The 20372-nt window shown below is 36.2% G+C and overlaps 2 protein-coding genes and 1 long non-coding RNA gene across 3 annotated transcripts in view; 2 read left to right on the forward strand and 1 right to left on the reverse strand.

Moving 5' to 3' along the window:
• Positions 1–1856: 1856 nt before the first annotated feature.
• spsb4b (splA/ryanodine receptor domain and SOCS box containing 4b) lies at positions 1857–14058 on the forward strand. Its single transcript, XM_052577022.1, has 4 exons — positions 1857–2077; positions 6428–6496; positions 10928–11780; positions 13274–14058. The coding sequence occupies exons 3-4, from the start codon at positions 11063–11065 to the stop codon at positions 13399–13401; spliced, it is 846 nt and encodes a 281-aa protein (XP_052432982.1). The 5' UTR covers positions 1857–2077; positions 6428–6496; positions 10928–11062; the 3' UTR covers positions 13402–14058.
• A 537-nt stretch (positions 14059–14595) lies between these two features.
• Positions 14596–17662, forward strand: LOC127972992 (uncharacterized). The gene is made up of 4 exons (XR_008157238.1): positions 14596–14771; positions 16537–16631; positions 17052–17086; positions 17527–17662. It is a non-coding gene; the product is annotated as an uncharacterized LOC127972992 (long non-coding RNA).
• The window catches only part of LOC127972943 (calsyntenin-2-like), a 54373-nt gene continuing 48694 nt past the window's right edge, over positions 14694–20372 (reverse strand). The window contains exons 12-17 of the mRNA XM_052576960.1: positions 20141–20343; positions 18503–18673; positions 18279–18421; positions 18083–18197; positions 17628–17803; positions 14694–15451 (exon numbers count right to left, since the gene is read on the reverse strand). Coding sequence (XP_052432920.1) covers positions 15290–15451; positions 17628–17803; positions 18083–18197; positions 18279–18421; positions 18503–18673; positions 20141–20343 — 970 coding nt within the window. The 3' untranslated portion in view covers positions 14694–15289. The remainder of the gene's footprint in view (positions 15452–17627; positions 17804–18082; positions 18198–18278; positions 18422–18502; positions 18674–20140; positions 20344–20372) is intronic.

A 20372-nucleotide genomic window follows, 5' to 3' on the forward strand; every position in this document is an offset into this window, starting at 1 on the left:
GAGAATACACACTGGAGAAAAACCTTACAAGTGCTCATATTGTGACAAGAGCTTCTCTCAACCTGGAAGCCTGAAATCACACGAGCGAGTTCATACCGGAGAGAAGCCGTATCGATGCACTCAGTGTGGAGAGAGTTTCACATAATCAACTATTCTCAATTATCATATGCATGTTCACTCTGGAGAAAAACCGTACAAGTGCTCATACTGTGAGAAGAGTTTCCCTCAGTTTTCACAAAATAAATCACATGAACGAATTCACACTGGAGAGAAGCCGTACTGTTGTTCTCAGTGTGGAGACAGTTTTAGAAATTCAAACTCTTTAGTGCTTCATATGAAAAAGCATTTTCCATCGATTCTATCATTTTCCCATCCATTCCTCCAGTTAGTTCAGGTTTTTTAAGGGCATGACAAATATTAATACATTTAGATCAGCATCAGTAATTGCAGTGTTTCTAGATATGTTTAAAACTGAGAATGGTTCAAAACAACATGAAAAAAAAATATTGTAACTGACAAAGAAAAGGTTGCACTGAAGAATAAAAATTTATAATATTGCTTCTGCAACATATAAGCCTTTTACTTATATAAGCATTATTCTGTGGCACTGAGAGCAAATGTTTTCTTCAATAAACTTGAGTTGTTTAATATCTGAACAGCTGAAACTATTAGGAGCACTTCATGTGTTCCCTTGAATCACTTGTATTCACCAATTGTAAGTCACTTTGGATATAAGCATCTGCTAAATGAATAAATGTAAATGTAAAATGCCACAAGAATTGTGAAGGTTTTTTTCTGTTATGTTGGGGGACTGCAAATGTTTTGAATCACTTTAATCTTATTTTTTTATTCTTCGACTGAAAGCCCCATCATTTAGACATGGGCAAGAAAAAATAAACAAATTAAAACAAACTGGACACTAGATGTAATAATCTATATAGCTCAGTTGTGTTGAATTTACACCTTTTTGATCAGCAGGTGCAGCCAGTCTGGTGTTTCGATGGCTATGATTCATTTTGCTTGTTCATGAATCATTTGTTTCAAATGATTCAGAGTTTCGAAAAGCTTCATGTCTCGCATCACTAACGGAGCGTTCATTCTCTCGTCTATGGCAAACCGTTTTTTCATTCTCAGGATATGAATTTTTCAGATCAACAATTCAATTTCTCAATAGTTAAAATGTTTATTCTTGATGTCAGGAATTAGATTTCTACTATAAAAAATTATAATTATTGATATCAATTTATATCCTTGGAATGGCAATAGGCAAGCCGTATTGACTTGTATTCATTCGCAGGATACGTATACTTGATATCATCAATTCAGTTTTCACTAGTTGAAATGTAAATCCTTTATATCAACAATTTAATTGTCACTAGTGACAATGTTCATTTCTGATATCAACAATTGGGATGGTCATTTCTGATATCTAAAATGGCTTTCTTACTAGGAACAATCACATTCATGATATCAGAAATGAACATTTCCACTAATGACAATTAATTTGTTGATATCAAGAATAAATTTATGTACTAGTAACCAGGGGATTGCATTTCTGAAATCTGAATTTGAACTATTAAGAAATCAATTTCTGATATCAACAATTAAATTTGAATGGCAGTCTATAGTGACATTTAACTAGTGAAAGTACAATTACAGATATCAACAATTATACTTTTTATTAGTTGAAATCGGATTAATGATATCAAGAATAAACATTTTAACTAGTTAAAATTGAATTGTTGATATCAAGAATTCATATCCTGAGAGTGAAAAAAAGTAATAACGGCTTGCCATACTCGTCACCGCCCTCGCGTCGACTTGGCCAATCAACTCGCACTGGCCTGGCGTGACGTCAGCCACCAGCTAGCTCGCGGAACAAAAGCCGTCTGGGTGCTCGGCTTCTCTTCGCCGGATGCGACCGAGAAAACGCGTGCCTCTTCGTTTTTAGCTTCTAAGTTTGTTTTAAAGAAATCCCCCAGTGTTATACATACACGTATACAGTCTTAAATACAAATCTAGACACTTGCGGTAAGTGTTTTTGTCTGCGCTGGAGCTCCGAGGGATTCTCGCGAGAGTAAGTAGAGCAGCGCGTGGCTGGTTTGTTTGTGTTTGTGCTTTAGATTGTTTCAAAGCAGCTGAAGCCGCAGGACAGTATTGGGTCGTATTGAGATTGTGCGGTCTGGTTCTAGACCATGTTATACATGATTTTATGATGAAAATATTCAGCCACTTTATCCCCTCAACATGCAGGAAACATATCTGGCCTTACACACATTTAAAACGCATTGTTTCTCGTGCACAAATGTTTATGCGTGTTTAACGGTTTTTCTGGAGGAAAGAAAATGAACAAACGTTGTCTGTCAGGCAATGCATATGAAATAGTATGTTTTGAAAATAGGTTTGTGTGTCATCTTCAGTGTTTACGTGCAAAGGTCACAGTGGAAAGAGGTACAGAGATAATCTAATCACAGGTTTTTCTTTCCTGTACCCTCTATTTGTCTCCGTTTCGGAATATTGTGAAATGCATGAACTAATCAGAGGTGATCAGTGAGGGGGAGACTATTAAAAGCTTCTGATTTCATCTTTTGTGTATGTCAGCAGTGATTCAGATACTGAATGATGTTGTTTCCTAGTTTGGGGCCGTTGTCACTTCTGCAAAGTTCTTTCCATTCCCTTTGTCTCATCTGTTTTTGTGTTTAAAATCCTGCCCACTTCCTGTTACCTATGGAATTTGCATATGTTCGTTATTCATTGTGGATACCTTACTCAACCCTTATGCAAACAAGCTCTAAGAAGTGTGTGTGTACATGTGTTTGTTTGAGTTTAAACAAAGGATTCGAGCATGTCCTTTTAATGATCAAAAGGATAGTTTGTCAAATAAAGACTTGGCATATGTCTATCAAAATCAGCATCACACTTTTAAATGAATAATAAAATGTTTATAATGTAATCTTCTACTCCTCCTCATGTCACTATAAACCTGTATGACTTTCTTTATTCTGTGCAACACAAGGAGAAGTTTTGAAAGCATTAACACCGTATTTTTTCACTGACCACTTGATCTGACTTTGAATTTAGTCATAAAGGGTTTGATGATGCTGTTCTGTCGTTTTGCTTAAAAGAGTTGAAAGCTGTTGGAAGAAACTGTCATTAGTTTTCTGCGTTGTGACGTTTGCACTTTTCTTGACTAGCACATTTATTATTGATGTTATATTTATTTAATTTTATTTAAGCATTTTACATTTAATATTTATAATAGTAAAATTGTTGTCAGGAAGCCAGATTAAAGGGTTAGTTCACCCGAGAATGAAAATTTGTCCATCTTCTATTCACCCTCGAATTAGGTGAAGGTGAAGTGACATTCAGCCAAGTATGGTGACCCATACTCAGAATTTGTGCTCTGCATTTAACCCATCCGAAATGCACACACACAGAGCAGTGAACACACACACACTGTGAGCACACACCCGGAGCAGTGGGCAGCCATTTATGCTGCGGCGCCCGGGGAGCAGTTGGGGGTTCGATGCCTTGCTCAAGGGCACCTAAGTCGTGGTATTGAAGGTGGAGAGAGAGCTGTTCATGCACTACCCCCACCCACAATTCCGTCCGGCCCGAGACTAGAACCCACAACCCTTCGATTGGGAGTCCAACCCTCTAACCATTAGGCCACGACTTCCCATATTATCCTAGGTGTATGTGACTTTCTCTTTTTTTAGAATAATCCAATCGAAATTATATTAAAAATTCTCCTCGCTTCCAAGGCTTTCAGTGGGGATAAGCGGGTGTTTGTGGGCAACAGTTCAGAAGACGTGAAATAACGTGCGTGCATCTGTAATAAAACATCCCTCAAAAGTCTCCAGGGAGTGAAAAAATGGCCCTCTAGCGAATCCATGTGTTTTTGTAAGATAAATATCCAGATATCAAACGTAATAAACCCTTTTTTTCTCCTGCTGATTGTTGGGAACCGGAGGACTTGCAGGCTGAAGATGGAGGATGTATGCGTTGCGTCCGCGTCCTTACTTCAGCAAAGGAAAACCAGTCTCCTCTTGGCTTATTTGGAAATCCTCTGAGGCTTCTCTTTACAAATCCTTGTTTTGTGCCTAAATTCGTGACCAGAGTTTAGTTTTCTTCTCTCTCCGTGCTCGTCACTAACCACACAGCGCTGATGTACTACAACATCCACCTACACGTCTTCCGGTTCCCAACAGTCAGCAGAAGTGAGAAAAAAAAGTGTTTATTACATTTATTAGCTGTGTGAGGGATGTTTTATTACAGATGCACGCACTTTATTTCACGTCTTCTGAACTGTTGACCACAAAAACCTGCTTACCCCAATTGAAAAGCTTGGAAGAGCAAAGTTGACTTGATTATTCTGAAAAAAGAAAGGTCACATACACCTAGGATGCTTCAAGGGTGAACTAAACCTTTAATAATAATAATATTTTCTATCATCTTTACATTTTATAGGGTGATAAATGTATTGCTTTAAAATGAATTCATGAAAATATTTATTTATAATAAAAAGCCTTTATTTTCATTGTGAAATCCACAGTTAATATTTTGGGGTTGAAATATGATCCAGAATTTTTTTTACTATTATTATTTTTTTGGACATGCATTGTGTAATTCATCCACCTTTTTAAATTGAAGTGTTTGTTCACCTGGGCTTGTGTTATTGTTAATGGAGACAGTCTTTTACTGTTTTCATATGCAGTAATGTTTAAATACAGCAACTTTCACTCTTAATAGTGAGAAATCAGTCGACTCTTGCTTTCACCTGCTGCTGTTACAGTTTTGATCGTCCACTCAACCGAATCGCCTCCTGAAAAGGCTACTTTTAATTTTCTTAGCTTCTTTCTTCTGCTGTAAACTCCATTGGTGTTGATTTCTCCTTCCAGCTGAGGTCAAGCTCAAACACACTTTTTGAGCATGCTCAGTAGGAGAGAGGGAAGCAGGAAGTATCCAGTAGCTACTGTTTCCTCTTCCTCTTTCTTTCATCTCGTTCTATTTTCAACTTTTTTTATGGATCATGCAAAGATGTGTTCTCTGGAATGGGGTTAAATGGAGGACAAGGTCGTAACGGAAAAACACACACACACACACACACACAAAACTTCTTGCTTAATGCTTTAGGGGTCTTCATTGACCTGATGTTGAACTCTGTCTGACCTTTGAACTTTATTGTGACTGGCTGTGAAAGTCATTGACCACATGTGGTGCTCTTGTATATGTAGTTTTAACATCTAAAGTTACTAAATCAGTGCTATGCAGAAAAAGGCAGCAGGATTTGGGTAAAAATGTGTTTGTGAATTGTTTGCATGTTTCTTTATTGATTTATAGATTGATTAAAATAAATGCAATTGCTATTTTAGAGTGGAATTGTAAAACAAATTAAAGTTTTTTTTTTCACAATTTGTTCAAAGTTTTGTGATATATCAATGGATAATAGTATTAGTATCATTAAATATAACTGCTATGAAATATAAATGCTATATTTATAATATGTAAATATAGCATTTACAATATAATATGGCATAATTACCTCTTATTCAAATTTCAAAGCATCATTTTTTTATGTTTTTCATTTTGAAAGATGCAGCTGATTTATTTATTTAAACACACAGCCAAATTATGATTTTTTTTTAATGTTATTTTCATGCAGTGTACCCCTCGGTGCACAGTATAATACAACATTTTTATTGTGTTTGACTCACAATGACTTTTTATTGTATACGACTGCTTTTAAGCACAGAGTTTATTTTTTGTATTTCATAGCATTTTAAGCTTTCTTGTTTTTGGTACTGACATGCATTAGAGAGAAAACGCTTATTATTTATGGAATAAATAAGAATTCATGCATTTGCATAATGTTTATTTGAGTTACAATTTATTTAAAGTTGGGATGGGATCTGTCATGAAGGATCAAGGCTGCACTCAAATCTTTGTCAGTGATCTATAAACCTGTAGATCTTTAATTTTCTTGTTTTTCATATTATTATATTAAAAAAACAATATGTGTTTAATGAATGATGCAGGTGTGACAGATGGAGGGTGTCCTGTAGTCAGGTTTGACCAGTGGAGTGTCCACTAAGATGTGCTCGACTGCTCACTCTTACTTGCTGACTAGCCAGTGGGTCAATGTTTGCCTTATGAAAGTGAATCACAAACTGTATTTGTGGGGGTTTTAGGTACACTGCTTGCTCAGGACACATTTTGCTAACACATTTTAACATAACAAACATTGTTTGTGCACAAAAAAGGAAAATAAATAAGGAAACTCCTAGCTTAGACAAAAATGGAAAATGATAACCTTATTTTTCCGCGTTGTGTGTGTGTGTGCTGACCGATGAAATTCTCACTTCCTGGTTCTGTCTGGGCACAGGTAGTGTTTCTCCTAACAGAACTCTTCTTTGTCTCTGTGCAGGAGTCGGAGGCCTGATAAAAGTCGTCCGGCTGACGTGGATCCTCCTTCAGTCCTGCAGTGATCCGGAAGGTGAGTGTTTGCTCAGTTATTCACACTTACACCACAGTTTATTCCAGTGAATCACCGTCGTCAGGAGGGAGTAGAGAGAGAGCGAGCAGTGGAAAGTCATGTGTTTGGTGCCTGTGGAGGGAGGAGAGCGGCTTTGGAATTGCTCCACTGTGAACTGCTTTACCCCTTCATTTCTCTTTCATTTTCTCTCGCTTCTCCTGCTCTGTGCTGACACAGAGGCAGCAATGCCTGGAGGGTAAGCTCAGACTTTGTTCTTGTGTGTGTGTGTGTGTGTGTGTTGTCTTCAGTTAGTTGTGTGGAGATGTTTATATGATAAAATCGCTTATTCTTCATATAGCTCTCATTACTATGCTCATAGTTAATGATCCGAACGCACTTCTAGAACTTAGTATTGAGCTTAAGTAACTCACGCTGCACTGTTTGTGCTCCACACATGAATGATTCCTCAAGTAATGTCTTGTTGAGGAGAGGTGTGCTGTTACTTTTCTAAGCCGTTGGATTTGTTTGTTTATAAATGGATTCATTTTTTTGCTGTGCTAGTTTGTAGGACTGGCCAAACATTTAGTAATTTGTATACCAATATTATAATAATAACTATATATTTGTTGTTGATAATATTGATTAAATTATTTGTATGTCAATATCACAACCACAATAATAATAATATTAATAATTAATTCTAATCGTTATTGTTATTAAAATAAAAACAATAATTAGTACAACCAAGTTGTAGTTGTAATAAATTAAAAACATAAAGATATAAGAAAATAATTGAGTAAATAAAAATAACAGTATTTATTTGCTGTTGTTTATTATTTATATTCATAGTGCAATACATTTATTTATTAAATTATTAAAATTATATATATATCCCTGTTACAACCACAATAATAATAATAATAATAATAAGCTTAATTTTAATATTAATTGTAATTTTTATTATAATTAAAATAAAATTAGTAGGAGTAATAACAAATACAAATGTTTAATACAAATAAAGTTTAAAAAAAGTAACAAATTAAGAAAATTAATAATAGTAATAAAAATACTTTATTTTACAATGCAAATGTAAAATTTCAATACAGACATTTATGGCAGTTCTAATTTCTTAATATTTAAATGTTCAAGTCACTATCATAATAAAATGAACAATTTTTTTTTTTCATTATCTTTAATTTAAAAACATTAACTTGCCATCCCCTTGCGATGACATCTCATCTTTTGTTTACTAGCACTCCTTTTATAAACTTGCATGTTTAGTTGCTGCATTTTGGGCGACATTTATGACTTTTGATTTTCATAGAAATAACAGTTTTCTTTTCTCATCACTTCCTTCAGTTCTGTATTTAATCTTGCTCTCTTAGTTTATTAAGATGTAAGTGTGTTTGTTTGGTTTAGACCAGTCCAGCTCATTTCCTGACAAGGGTTTGGCTCCTGGGATCTCTGTTCAGTAACAGGAGGAAATATTCACTTCCCATCCACATGCTCTTTTGAAACCGCAGTCTTCTCGGTTTCAGGAGAGATCTTGTCAGTCTCCTGAAAGAGTGTGAGTGCAAGCGGCTCCTTCAGATGGTGTGAAAACTCATTTTTATTAGTCTGGAGCAGTGTCTCTTTAGTGAAGTGCCCACTGATTTTCTTTACATTTTCAACTTCACCTTGCCTTTTCTTATTTTAATCCAGAAGACATACTGGGTCGAACGAAGTTTTAAGATAAATATTTTTGTTTTATTATTTAATGTATTGCATTATATTTTCAAATCTGTTATACTGTATAAATTATTCATATTGATATAAATAAAAAGATTTGAGATGCTTTCACTCTTACGGAGTTGTTTCCGTAAGCATAGTTTTATTTCTATTTATTATTTTTTATATAAAGAAAATAAAAAAATATAGCTTATATAATATAAATTTAAGAATCTGAAATATTGGGACTGGTAACTTTTTTGATCCAATTTGACAGCAAAAACTTTTATAAGGTTACCAAAGATTTAAAAAAAAAATGCTGAATAAACTACGTTCCAGTGTTAATTTTGACACGAAATTTTAATTTAGTTTTAGTCTTAGTCTTTTGACTATAATTCTTTTTAGTTTTAGTCAAGTTTTAGTCATCTGATTTGTTTTAATTTTAGTCTTATTTTAGTCGACTAAAATTGCTTGGTATTTTAGTCGACTAAAATTGCTTGGTATTTTAGTCGACTAAAATAAGACTAAAATCAATAACAGATTTACTAGACAATTTTTTTACAGCTGGTATAGGAAACAAACTTAACCAAAATATATAAAACACTAATTCAACTTTATTTCAACACAACTGTGTCTTTATTTTGATTCAAAAGCTTTTATGCAGCAGCAAACACTGTCATGATAATGTAAACAATAACTAGCTGCCAATTGACCATCAATAAAAGAAAAATAACGTTAGGTCCAGGACCTTAAAGCTTACAGCTGAGCTGAACAATATGTGCATACATTTAAAGTAAATATTTAATAAGTTGGGTGGATAAAAAAAGTAACAAGATTGTATAAGGTATTCATTTGTCTAGCAATATTGTATGTTTTAAATACTACAATATTGCTAGATTTGTATGTATAATGATAGGATGTGAACATTCATGTTTCACATGACTAATATAGAAATATTTGTGATATTGTCAACAAGTAGAACATTATAAAATATACTAAACATTAGTATTAATCAAATGTATTTATCATGATATTACGTATTAGTATTGTGCTCGCATCTAATTTGAAGAAGGGGCTATTTTACAGTACTTTTCAGTTCGTAATATTTAATGCTACAACATCTACGCACTGCACTATTCCAATTTTGCTTAGCTCAATAAACAAAAGAACATCGTTGTAAAATTACATTTGAGAAAATGTCCGGGTGGCTCGTCTGTAAATGTCTTTTCAAATTGGTTGTGTTCTTGCCACGAATGAGCGCTCTGCGTGCTTTACACTTTGTTTTGTTTTGTTCGTCGTCAAACGTGAAGTGAGCTGTGGACATTTTGTCGCTCTTTTAGACAGTAGGGACTTTAAGCAACAGCTGCGAATGGAACGGCTACAGCGACCGGAAGTTTGCCGTCACACCGCTGTAGCCAAGAACGTAAAAGTCACTAAGCAACGGTAAAACAGAACAGCGCAACGCAGCATTAATTCATTTATTGAGATCCAAAAAAATATATAATTTAAAAAAGCAAGAGAAGGATTGCTTTTGGCGTTAAATGACAATCTTTTGTCAGAAGAGGAGTTTTTAATATTGTATGATGTAAATAAGTCTAAAAACATAACATTTATTTACCTAACCTCTCACGTTGTAGCGACTCCGGCAAATCAGCTGTTCTCCCGTAGTAGACCGTTAAATTAGAACGTCACAAAGTAGCAGTTAAATTCGCGCAGGCGCAATACAACGCCAGAATGGCGTTGCCGTTCCACCAGAGGCTGTTGCTTAAAGTCCCTATCACCTCTTCGAATGCCGACTTCCCGGGAGCTCATAAAAACTGAAAACCTTCGCTTCACGTCTCAATAAGTCAGGCTCTGATTGGTTCTCTTCTCTCATGCAGTCTGTTCTGTTTTGCCGGTTCTTTTGCTCATTCCTCGCATCTCTCCCGTCTGCTGATTTGATTTTCGTCACAGTCTATTTTCGTCTCGTCCTTTATTCGTTGACGATAATGTCAATCAATTTAGTCATAGTTTTAGTCTCCATCAGTGCCTTCTATTTTAGTTTTCGTTTCGTTTTCGTCGGCAAAAATATATTCGTGACGAAAATAATGACGAAAATATTTAGTCAACGAAATTAACACTGCTACGTTCATCAAAGAATAGTGAAAAAAAATGTTTAATTACCACCCAGTAACCATTGATAATAATAAGAAACTGAGCAGTAAATCTACACAATAGAAGGATTTCTGAAGAATCATGTGACATTGGAGACCGGAGTAATGATGCTGAAAATTCAGCTTCGATCACAGAAATAAATGACATTTAAAAATATATTCAACTAGAAAACACCTTAACATTTTTATTGTGATTTCATTCAAAAAGTAGCCTTGTTTAGCAGAAGAAACTTCTGTCAACAAACATTTAAAACACTTGAACAGTAGTGTATTATCGAAAATACCGTATTCCAAAAAAGTGCAAAAATTGCTTTCAATATTTAGTAGCTTATCCTAATTTTGTACCTTTTTTTTTTTATCCTTGTTCTGTGCAAACCAGCAAAAATAAGCCCTTCCTCTGTTGTTAATTGACGTGTCAGGAATCTTGAAATCGTTGTGTGTGAGAGTTCAAGGGAGAGTCCAAGTGAACTCAGAATTGACACACCTAGTCTGCAACTTGTTTGATTAAAGTGCAGCAATACAAAACAAAACACCATGTCTTGTTTCTAAAGTCACAACATGCTTCCTCACTATGTTTTGTTTTACTCTGCAGTGCTGCCCACTCCGCTCTGGACGACTTCTCGCGTATGGGACCGTGCCGTCTCTTCTGATTGGCTGCTGCTCTCTGGTCCGTCCCGCTCATGAGGTAACCCCGGCTGTGGTTGTTGATGCCCGTGGCTGGGCCGTGATGGGGCAGAGGGTGTCAGGTGTGGTGAAATCTGCCGATGAGCCGGAGACGAGCGAGCTGGCGTATCCGCCGGTGTGTGCGTCGCTCCGTAGCCGCGGCATCCCGTTACCCGCCCGTCTGGAGCTGCTGTTGGACATGCCGCCGGCGGGACAGGAAATCCAGCATCAGCACGCCTGGAACCCAGACGACCGCTCGCTCAACCTCTTCATCAAAGACGACGACCGGCTGACGTTCCACCGTCACCCGGTGGCCCAAAGCACGGACTGCGTGCGGGGGAAAGTAGGATTTACCCGCGGTTTGCACGCTTGGACTCTGCGCTGGCCTGTACGGCAGCGCGGCACACATGCCATAGTTGGGGTCGCGACTTCTTTGGCTCCCTTGCGAGCCGGTGGATATTCTGCGCTAGTCGGTAGCGACGCTGAATCCTGGGGTTGGGACTTGGGACGAGGTCGACTTTACCACGACAGGAAGAGCCGGATCGGCCCGGCGCCGGCGTACCCGGAGTTTATCGAGGACGAGGAGGATGAAGGGACGTTCTCGGTGCCAGAAGAGATTCTGGTGGTTCTGGACATGGACGAGGGAACGCTGGGATTCTGCGCCGACGGGAAATACTTGGGCGTAGCGTTTCGCGGGCTGAAAGGGAAGAGGCTGTACCCAATCGTCAGCGCCGTGTGGGGTCACTGCGAGGTCACCATGACCTACGTCAACGGACTAGACCGTAAGTATCATTTTCAGGTTTTGATGCCTTTTGTTTTCCCTCCTTTTCTCATGTTTTCCATAATTACCATCCTTGGGCACTGCTCTGGGTGTGTTCACACTAGGATGGGTTAAAAGCAGAGCACATATTCTGAGTATCGGTCACCACACTTGGCCTCACATCACTTCACTTCAATGTGCTGATTTCCATCCAGCTCTTTAGAGATGCTCGTCATAGCTTTGCTTTTGCGTCACAATGAGAGTAATTGCGCAACCCCTTGTAGTAGCTAGGAACAACATGTTTTTATGTTCAACAGATTTAGTGCTTATCTGCAAAAGCAGTTTTTAGAAATTATGCACCTATGAAATTATTCCCATATTTTTGGCATGATGCACACAAGCATATTCCAAACTTCTCTGAAAAGGCAATGCAGGCATGGTTGCAACACCGACCATGAATTTACCAAAATAAGTAGCATTTTATTATATTTTTCTTCTCCCAAAAGCCCACTTATAATTGACCTAAATAGGATTGAATATGTAAGTCACACCTAATTTATAACATTCACTTGCTGTGTTGCAGGATGGTTTCACTAACATCATTTTTTATTCTTTTGGCCAGTATACACTACAGATAAAGTGTTTGGGGTTGGTGTACTGTTTGTCTGTGTGTGTGTGTGTGTATGTGTGTATATATGTATGTTTTTGTCTTAATAATAAATGAGTATTATGACATATTATTACAATTAAAAGGAACTGTTTTCTATTTGATTATTTTAAAATTGAGCACTTTATTTGCCCCTCTCTGATGAATTGATAATTGTATTCCTCAATTTTAAGTCCCTTTGGATAAAAGCATCTGCTAAATGTAATATAAATGTAAAATTTAATTTATTCCTGTGATCAAAGCTGAATTTTCAGCATCATTACTCCAGTCCTCAGTGTCACAATGATCCTTCAGAAATCTTTCTGATATGCTGATTTTCTTATTATTATCAAAGTTACCACAAGAGCGAAGGTTTTTGCTGCTTAATATTGTTCTGTAAACAATAACCTACTTTGTTCAGTTTTACAGAACAGCATTTATGTGAAACAGAAACCTTATGTAGCATTATAAATGTCTTTCCAGTCACTTTTGAACAATTTAATGCATCCCTCCTGAATAAAAGTATTTTCTTAAGTCATACTGACCCCAAACTTTCAACAGATAGTGTTTATAGTCCGTTCTCAAGTTCCACTAATGCCTCACAATGATTTGTTAGGTTTTCAACACTATATTTAAAAAGTAAAACAAATGTTATTCAAGCTGATTTCTCCCCTTTCTACATTCCTTCTATATATAACTTGCCTCTCTTGTGATTGGCTTTTTTTAATGATTCTTTTGCATCTTCACAACCTAAATCATTCAGCTTATCTAGAATCAGTGCTGGTCTTTGAAGTCCTAATGAGTGTTTTCACATGATCTCTTGAGGTCTTTGACCCTTGACCCTAACTGATGTCTGCTCTGTCCTGCAGCTGAACCTCTGCCCCTTAAGGAGCTGTGCAGAAGGGCGGCACGACAGGCTTTGGGACGCCACCGAATCCATCACATCCAGTCTCTGCCACTGCCTCAGACGCTCAAGAACTACCTACAGTACCAATGAGAGACGCACACAGCCAAAAATCACCTGCATTCACTGGAAATGCACTCAGAAATGATCTGCAGGGCTGTAGAGGCTTTGTGCTGTGCACAGACTTTAATGAAGTGTCGTAGGCAAGGACAGATTCGACCAGCCGGACCACAAGTATCTGGTTTTATACATGCTTATGATGTGACTAATGAGAAGGTGTTTGCATTTGTGAGTGAGAATGACTCAAGTTCGTGTCTTCCATGGAAATCATTTTATTAAGAGCTGATGATTTTGCTTTTTCCTTCAATTTTATCTAAACACAGAGGACCTAGTTTTCTGGACATAAATCCAACATAATTATATTAGACTATTGCATTAAATTCCAGAAAAACTGGTTCTTATTCTTTCACTAGTCTTAACTAACACACATCCTCAGTGCCTGAGATCTTTTAAAAAAATTTTTCCGTTTATTATGAGTTTATTATTTGGTTTGTGATCATGACGAAGCTGATTAAATCAGTTTCAGGTGTTTTTAAGTGTATAAACGCTGATTTTTACAGATTTGATTTTTATATGAAATGGATGCTTGTCTTTTTCACGGATCAATCGGGAACCCGCAAGACAGCAGACGTGACATTTGTTCTTTTGTGACCTTTGCAATGTGAATAAAAATACAACTCCAAATCCAAACCCTGTCTTCTCTTTTACTTTTGTAGTCTCACTCGGTTTAAAAATCAAATGTTTGACAGATTAAAAAAAAAGTGCATTTTTAGATTAGTTTAGGCTAATGTGGTTTATTTACTAATATGCAAAGTTATTTGTTGTTTATCTTATTGTGTGTGTTTGTGTAGTTTATCTATACCTGTAATGTCACTAGTGGGTCATTTGTAAATTCGAATCTGGAGTGTTTTTTTTCAGATTATTATTATTATCATTTATTATTACTACATACTCCTGTTATGGAACCTGTTTGAGTGGCCTAGTTAGGATCTGAAGTAATACAAAGATATCTTTAAAAATGTATTGTGCAAAGTTTTTTGTATTTCATTTTTTTTTTCAATCAGATTGTTTTCTCATACTATTGTTTTTAATATGTGACAATTGCCCCCGTCTGACATTTATGAAAAAAAAATGAGAGAACCGTAATCTGACGTCATGACTGTATCAACAGCGACGCACCACTAGATGTCGCTGTTGTGAAACGCATAGACCTTATGCACGTTCAGAGCGACGCAGCAGAAGTGCCAGCTCGACTTTTATATATTTTATTGTAGTTAAAATTCCAGTATTGCAGCTATGCTAATGAGTGAAATTGAGACAACGCATTTCATAAAACACTTTTTTTGTATTGTACCAAGAAATTGCAGCAGTGACCACAAAAAGGAGCAAATTCTGTTTTGTCGGTAAGATGTACAAACATACAACCCATTCATTCGCAAAACCACTCAACACACAAAAACACTAACATGTTACACAGAAGAACAAGACTACATTGAAAAGGTGCACGCATGGATTTATAAAAATGAATTCAAGGACGCCAGTTATTATGAGACGAATTTCAGGGTTATTATGAAAGGACGATCATTTCACATCGAACAGGTCTGAGAGAACACGAGATGCACTGTAGAGGCCTCAAAAAAGAAGCTTGCTTAAATCAAAAGCCTGAACAGGCGGCTGCTCGAGTTTCTTCTGTGGCTTCACTTTCTCATACCTAAATAACAAATTTGTTATTGTCCTCCAGCGGCTGAGACAGAGAGTGTAAAAAGATCAGACGGGATGCAGGACTTTTATTAGTTTGTCACCTCACACCAAAAACAGTATCACAGAGGATCAGTGAAGTCTTTCGAAGTGTTTGCACGTAAAGTCACTTGTACTGCTACAGGTAGAGCGTTGTGCTGTCGCGCGTGTGAATGTGTTTTCATCAGTGTAATGTTGACGTTCCCCATTGCATCCTCGTTTGATGATGTACAAAAGACGTGCTAGTTTCCTCTTCGTCGCTGTCAGAGATATCGCAGTCCTCTTCCTCGTCGTCTTCCTCTTCCTCCTCAGTCACTTCTTCTGCTGACTGAAGCTCCTGAAAGCTCTAGAATGAATCACATTAATCTGCTGTGATAAATTATTCAAAATTATTTTCCATTTATCTGGTTACTCTCATGCAGTGTTGTTTAAATTAATAACTGTAATGAAAAACTAGACAAGAATGAAGAATCTTAAAGAAACTGTATGTAGTTTTTGTGTATTTTTGCGACTTTGGAGCCCCCTACAGTCAAAGCAGGAGAAGCTCACTGTCGTAAATATATTTCTGTCGTAATTACATTGGATATCTATAGCCTGTTTTTCTTCTACTAAAAAAAGTTATTGTAACTTTTTATCTCACAGTTCTGACTTTTTTCTCAGAATTGTGATATAAACTCAAAATTGAGATTCAGTCACAAGTTTTTTTTTCTCTCATTTGCAAATTTATATCTGACTTTTTTCCCTCGCATTTCAGTTTTTTTTTATTTCCCTTTTCAGAATTGTGAGATATAAACTCGTAATTGCTAGTTATAAAGTCCAAATTTGAGGTGAAATTTTCTCATAATTGCGAGTTTATATCTCAGAATTTGGAGAAAAAAAAAGTCGTAATAGTGAGAATTAAAACTCCAATTTTCATAAAGAACTGTACACGTGGTTTGGGAAATAGACACAAGTAATATTTGCCTTATTACAAGTTTGTGTACCATCAAAATTATTTTGAAACTTTTGATATTTTAAAGTAAAAAAAAAAACATACAAACAGTTGCTTTAAACGGGTAGTAGATCTAAAATGTAGTTTATGTCTAAATTTACTCTACATTCTTCCAGGGACACAAAAGACAACATTTATCTCTGAATGTCTAAGCTGTCCATTTCCCTACAATTAATATGACTACAGCTGTAAATTACAGATAAATATCAGTCTTTTCCACATGTGTAGCTGTAATACATCTTAAGTGAATATAGTGAATCAAATGGGCTACCTTTTTTTTTTTTAGCTTGAAAGCTCCATCCACATTCATTGTAAGGAAAAGAGGAATGTGAACATGCTTCAAATTTGGCTACTGAACGTCTTGCTCAGCTGTAATAATCAATATTAATTTGGTTGATTATAATTCTGCTTTGTCACAGTGTTTTCATATTTTTTCACAGGGTTTTGTGCTGATGAGGACTCCTGCAGTGATGTGTGACTCATTTATAGTTATTTACAAGGAAATTCACTGCAATTGTGAACATTCAGGAAGAAAGTAAGTCATACAGGTTTTTGAAGTGACGTGAATATGAAAATTAACAATTAAAATTAATTACATCTCATTCATCCTTTTTTCGTTAAAAAGCACAAATCAAGGCTAAAGCGAGGCACTTAGTTGGGCCAATTGTAGTGGGGATTTAAAGCTTTTCATTTTGGAAAAAACACATTTAAAATTATATTTAAACATGCAGTATTTGAGATGTCAAGCTGTTTAATCAACATTTCTCAAGTCATTTGAGGGTTTATGGAGCTCTGTTATCACAACAATGTTGACAACTGGAAAAAGCATTAAACACTTAAAAAATATTTGAAAAAATGGTTCATCCCAAAATGAAAATTCTGTCATCATTTACTCACCATAAGTTTGTTTCATGTTTGACTTTCGCTCTTCAAATCATCTTCTTTTGTGTTCCAGAGAAAGAAGGCATACAGGTTTGGAACAATAAGATGGTGAGTAAAGGATGACAGAATTTGTATTTAAGGGTGGACTTTCCCTTTAACACACAAATCATTTAAGTGTTGTGGCCATATGACTGAATCTGTGTATTTTAATGTTTACGGATTGGTGCTAATCACTTCCAATGTAAACGCCTCACTGTAACCTAGATTTTTTAGCATATATATATATATATATATATATATATATATATATATATTTTTTTTTTTTTAATGTGATTTTCTAACCTTCAAATCTGATTAAAATCTCAAGGATCAACAGAGATCTTGATTGAGGAACGTACAAATTATTGGCAAAATACCAGGCCAATGATCTCTCATATAATTTTGGTGCTTTCATTTCTTATAAACAACAGTGTTTAAATCAGCTCTAGCTGATTGTGTAACTGTTGTACTGCCCTGTCAGCTATAAAGAAAAGTTTTCGTTTTCACAGACTCGTGCATGCTGGGACAGTTTGACAGGCGTCAACATTCTGCCAGCTTCTTTACATTATGGTGTCTTGTGTTGCTTGAGCATGTAGACGGTTTGTCGTACCTCCAGAGGGTTGACAGTGATGGAGAGAGAGGATCCATCACAGTCCGCTTGTTTCTCTGGCAGCGTGTGAATGTGCTCTTGGTTTTGTGGTTGATTGAGGCAGTAAACATTCATCAGTGCCACCAGCAGGGCGGCGATACACAGCACAATGACTGCAGTAGCAATGGCAGGTACGACTGGAGAAAAACAATAAATGACACACTAAACAGTACACTTTTTATTAACAGCATTTCATTTATAGAATTATTATTGTTCATTGTTAATTTTTCTTCCTTTATAAAATGGGGTTAGTATGATTGTTTTTTCTTAAATCAATTTATTCTGCAATTATGCATTAAATGGATTTAAAATGACAGTAAACCATTTAGAATGTTACAAAAGATTTACATTTAAAATAAATGGGTTTTTTTTTTAACTTTGTTCATCAAAGAATCCTAAAACCCAACTTCACTCACCTGAGCTGTAGCTGTTAGAGTCTATGACTGTGGGATAACTCATTTGCATGTATTTGGGCGGAGCCATTGCATGATTGACATATTCAATAGCTTCCTCACTGTGAAGGATGTTGACCTTGGAGAAAGAGTGATAGAGAGCATCTTAATGTCATAGATCAGAGCCGTGGCAAAGTGCATTTCTTTGTTTGGTTCTCACCTGTAGTGTATACTGATCGCTGATGTAACGTCCGTTGAGCTCAGAACAGGTGAGTCTGAAGGTGCGGACGGAGTCGACAGCCTGACGGCTCTGATAACGCACCTGTCTGATCACCTCTGTGTAGTGAGAGATGGAGTCCACACCTAAAACAGATGTTGAAGATGAAAGTGGTGAGGAAATTGTGTTTGAGGGTGACAGAAGTAAGTTGTGGAGTTTGTTTTTACCATATATGGACATGCCGGTGCTAGAGTTGGTGTATTCCAGGTGTTTGCCCAATAAGGCGCTGTGGTGCAGTCCCAGACTCTCTAGCCCCGCCTTTAACTCCTCCCCCAACACCATGATGTCACAGTAGTCCAGATTATGTGTGATTTCCTTAAATGCACCTGACCCGTGATCTCCAAACATACAAAGATGAAACAAATTTTTAATGAATAATAATATTAAAGAAACCTTTCTTTCTCTGTTATAATTCACACAGTTTTCAGAAATATAATATCCATGAAATATATGCAATATAATATCCATGAGCTATCGGGGCCACTTTTATGATTTTTTTTAATTACGCATTTTCAGCACTTTTATAATCTTTAATATATCACTTCAAAAGACCTATCCAGATTACCTCTATTCTGATCATGTATCAGAGTAGTTCATATAAAGCAGGACCAGTTTAATTTTTATGAATTTATATTACCGTTTAAAGTTTTGGGGTCGGTAAGATTTTTTCAAATAAATTATTAAAAAAAAAAAGAAAAATTTTATTGGAAGAACACATAAAGTACAGTAATACAATAATGTTATTAATTATAAATTTTGAAATAACCCTAAATTATATTTTGAAGATGAATTTATTTCTGTGATGTAGAGCTGAATTTTCAGCATCATTACTCCAGTCTTCAGTGTCACATGATCTTCAGAAATCATTCTAATATGTTGATTTGCTGCTCAAGAAACAGCATTTTCATATTATCATTGATTATTATCAATGTTGAAAACAGTTGTGTTTCTTCATATTTTTGTGGAAATTGATACTTTGCTGAATAGAAAGTTCAAAACGACAGCATTTATTGGAAATGTATTTACATGTCTTTCAATTTATTGCATCTTTGCTGAATTCAGGTATTTATTTCTTTAAATAAATAAATAAATCCTATTGACTCTAAATTTTTGAATGCTAATGAAATGCTAATGATTTGTCTCATTTAAAGTAAATAAGCCCTCAGAACAATAGAAGGAGTGGCGTTTTAGATTCAGAAAAGCATCCTCATGAAATACTCATGTGTTGTGAGGGTGGAGGGTGCAGTGAGCATCTGTCTTTTATGATTTATTAACATGTTTTTTTTATTTTTATTTTTTTGCATTTACTGTTGTTTCCCACCAAAACAGCATGACACCTGCGGTCTGTCAGTGAATAATGTGCTCTGTGCTGCGTTTGGGGACTTTCTTTGTGGGTTGTTTTCATTAGTAGTGTTTTTGTTGCAGAAATAAGTCACCCAAAAAGGAAAAATCTGTCATCATTTACTCAACTTCATGTCTCTGACTTTTCTTTTGTTCAACACAGAAGGTAAATTTGAGCAGGATGCTTTGGCATAGAATGGATCCTGTCAAGCTACAAAAAATGATGATAAAGCACTCCTAAAAACACAACTTGTGCACTATTTTCTGACAATTTGCTGCAAGTGTTCCCTCTCAGGGTTCTAGTGTCTGTATATTGAATGTGGTGGGTAAAAACAGGCTTGAATAAGCAATACAATATATAACTTTAATTTCAAGTTAGAATGATATGAAGATGAGTAAATAATAATGTTGATCAAATTATCCCGTTAAGAGAAGAAAGGTTAATTCGAGTAATGATTCTCTACCTGTGTTTGTCTGACTGTCACGTTTTGTTACTGTGCTGATGATATGCAAATCTCTGAACAGGGATAGGCCGAGGGCAAGGTCGGAGGCGGGGACGGTCAGGTGCTCCGCCCCATTGATGGTGATGCGTGGTTCACTAGGCTGCATTACCATGACAACTGCCTCAATGTCAGGGACAGAAATACACACATCTTCTCCGAAACACCTGCAGAGATCACAAACACAACAACACAT

The sequence above is a fragment of the Carassius gibelio genome, chromosome B15, assembly GCF_023724105.1.
Source record: "Carassius gibelio isolate Cgi1373 ecotype wild population from Czech Republic chromosome B15, carGib1.2-hapl.c, whole genome shotgun sequence".
Classification (NCBI taxonomy): domain Eukaryota; kingdom Metazoa; phylum Chordata; class Actinopteri; order Cypriniformes; family Cyprinidae; genus Carassius; species Carassius gibelio.

Coding starts and splice junctions, on each gene's coding strand:
- spsb4b (XM_052577022.1), top strand. CDS start 11,063: ATGGGGCAGAGGGTGTCAGGTGTGGTGAAATCTGCCGATGAGCCGGAG. Junction 11,781..13,273: donor CTACGTCAACGGACTAGACC/GTAAGTATCATT, acceptor TCTGTCCTGCAG/CTGAACCTCTGCCCCTTAAG.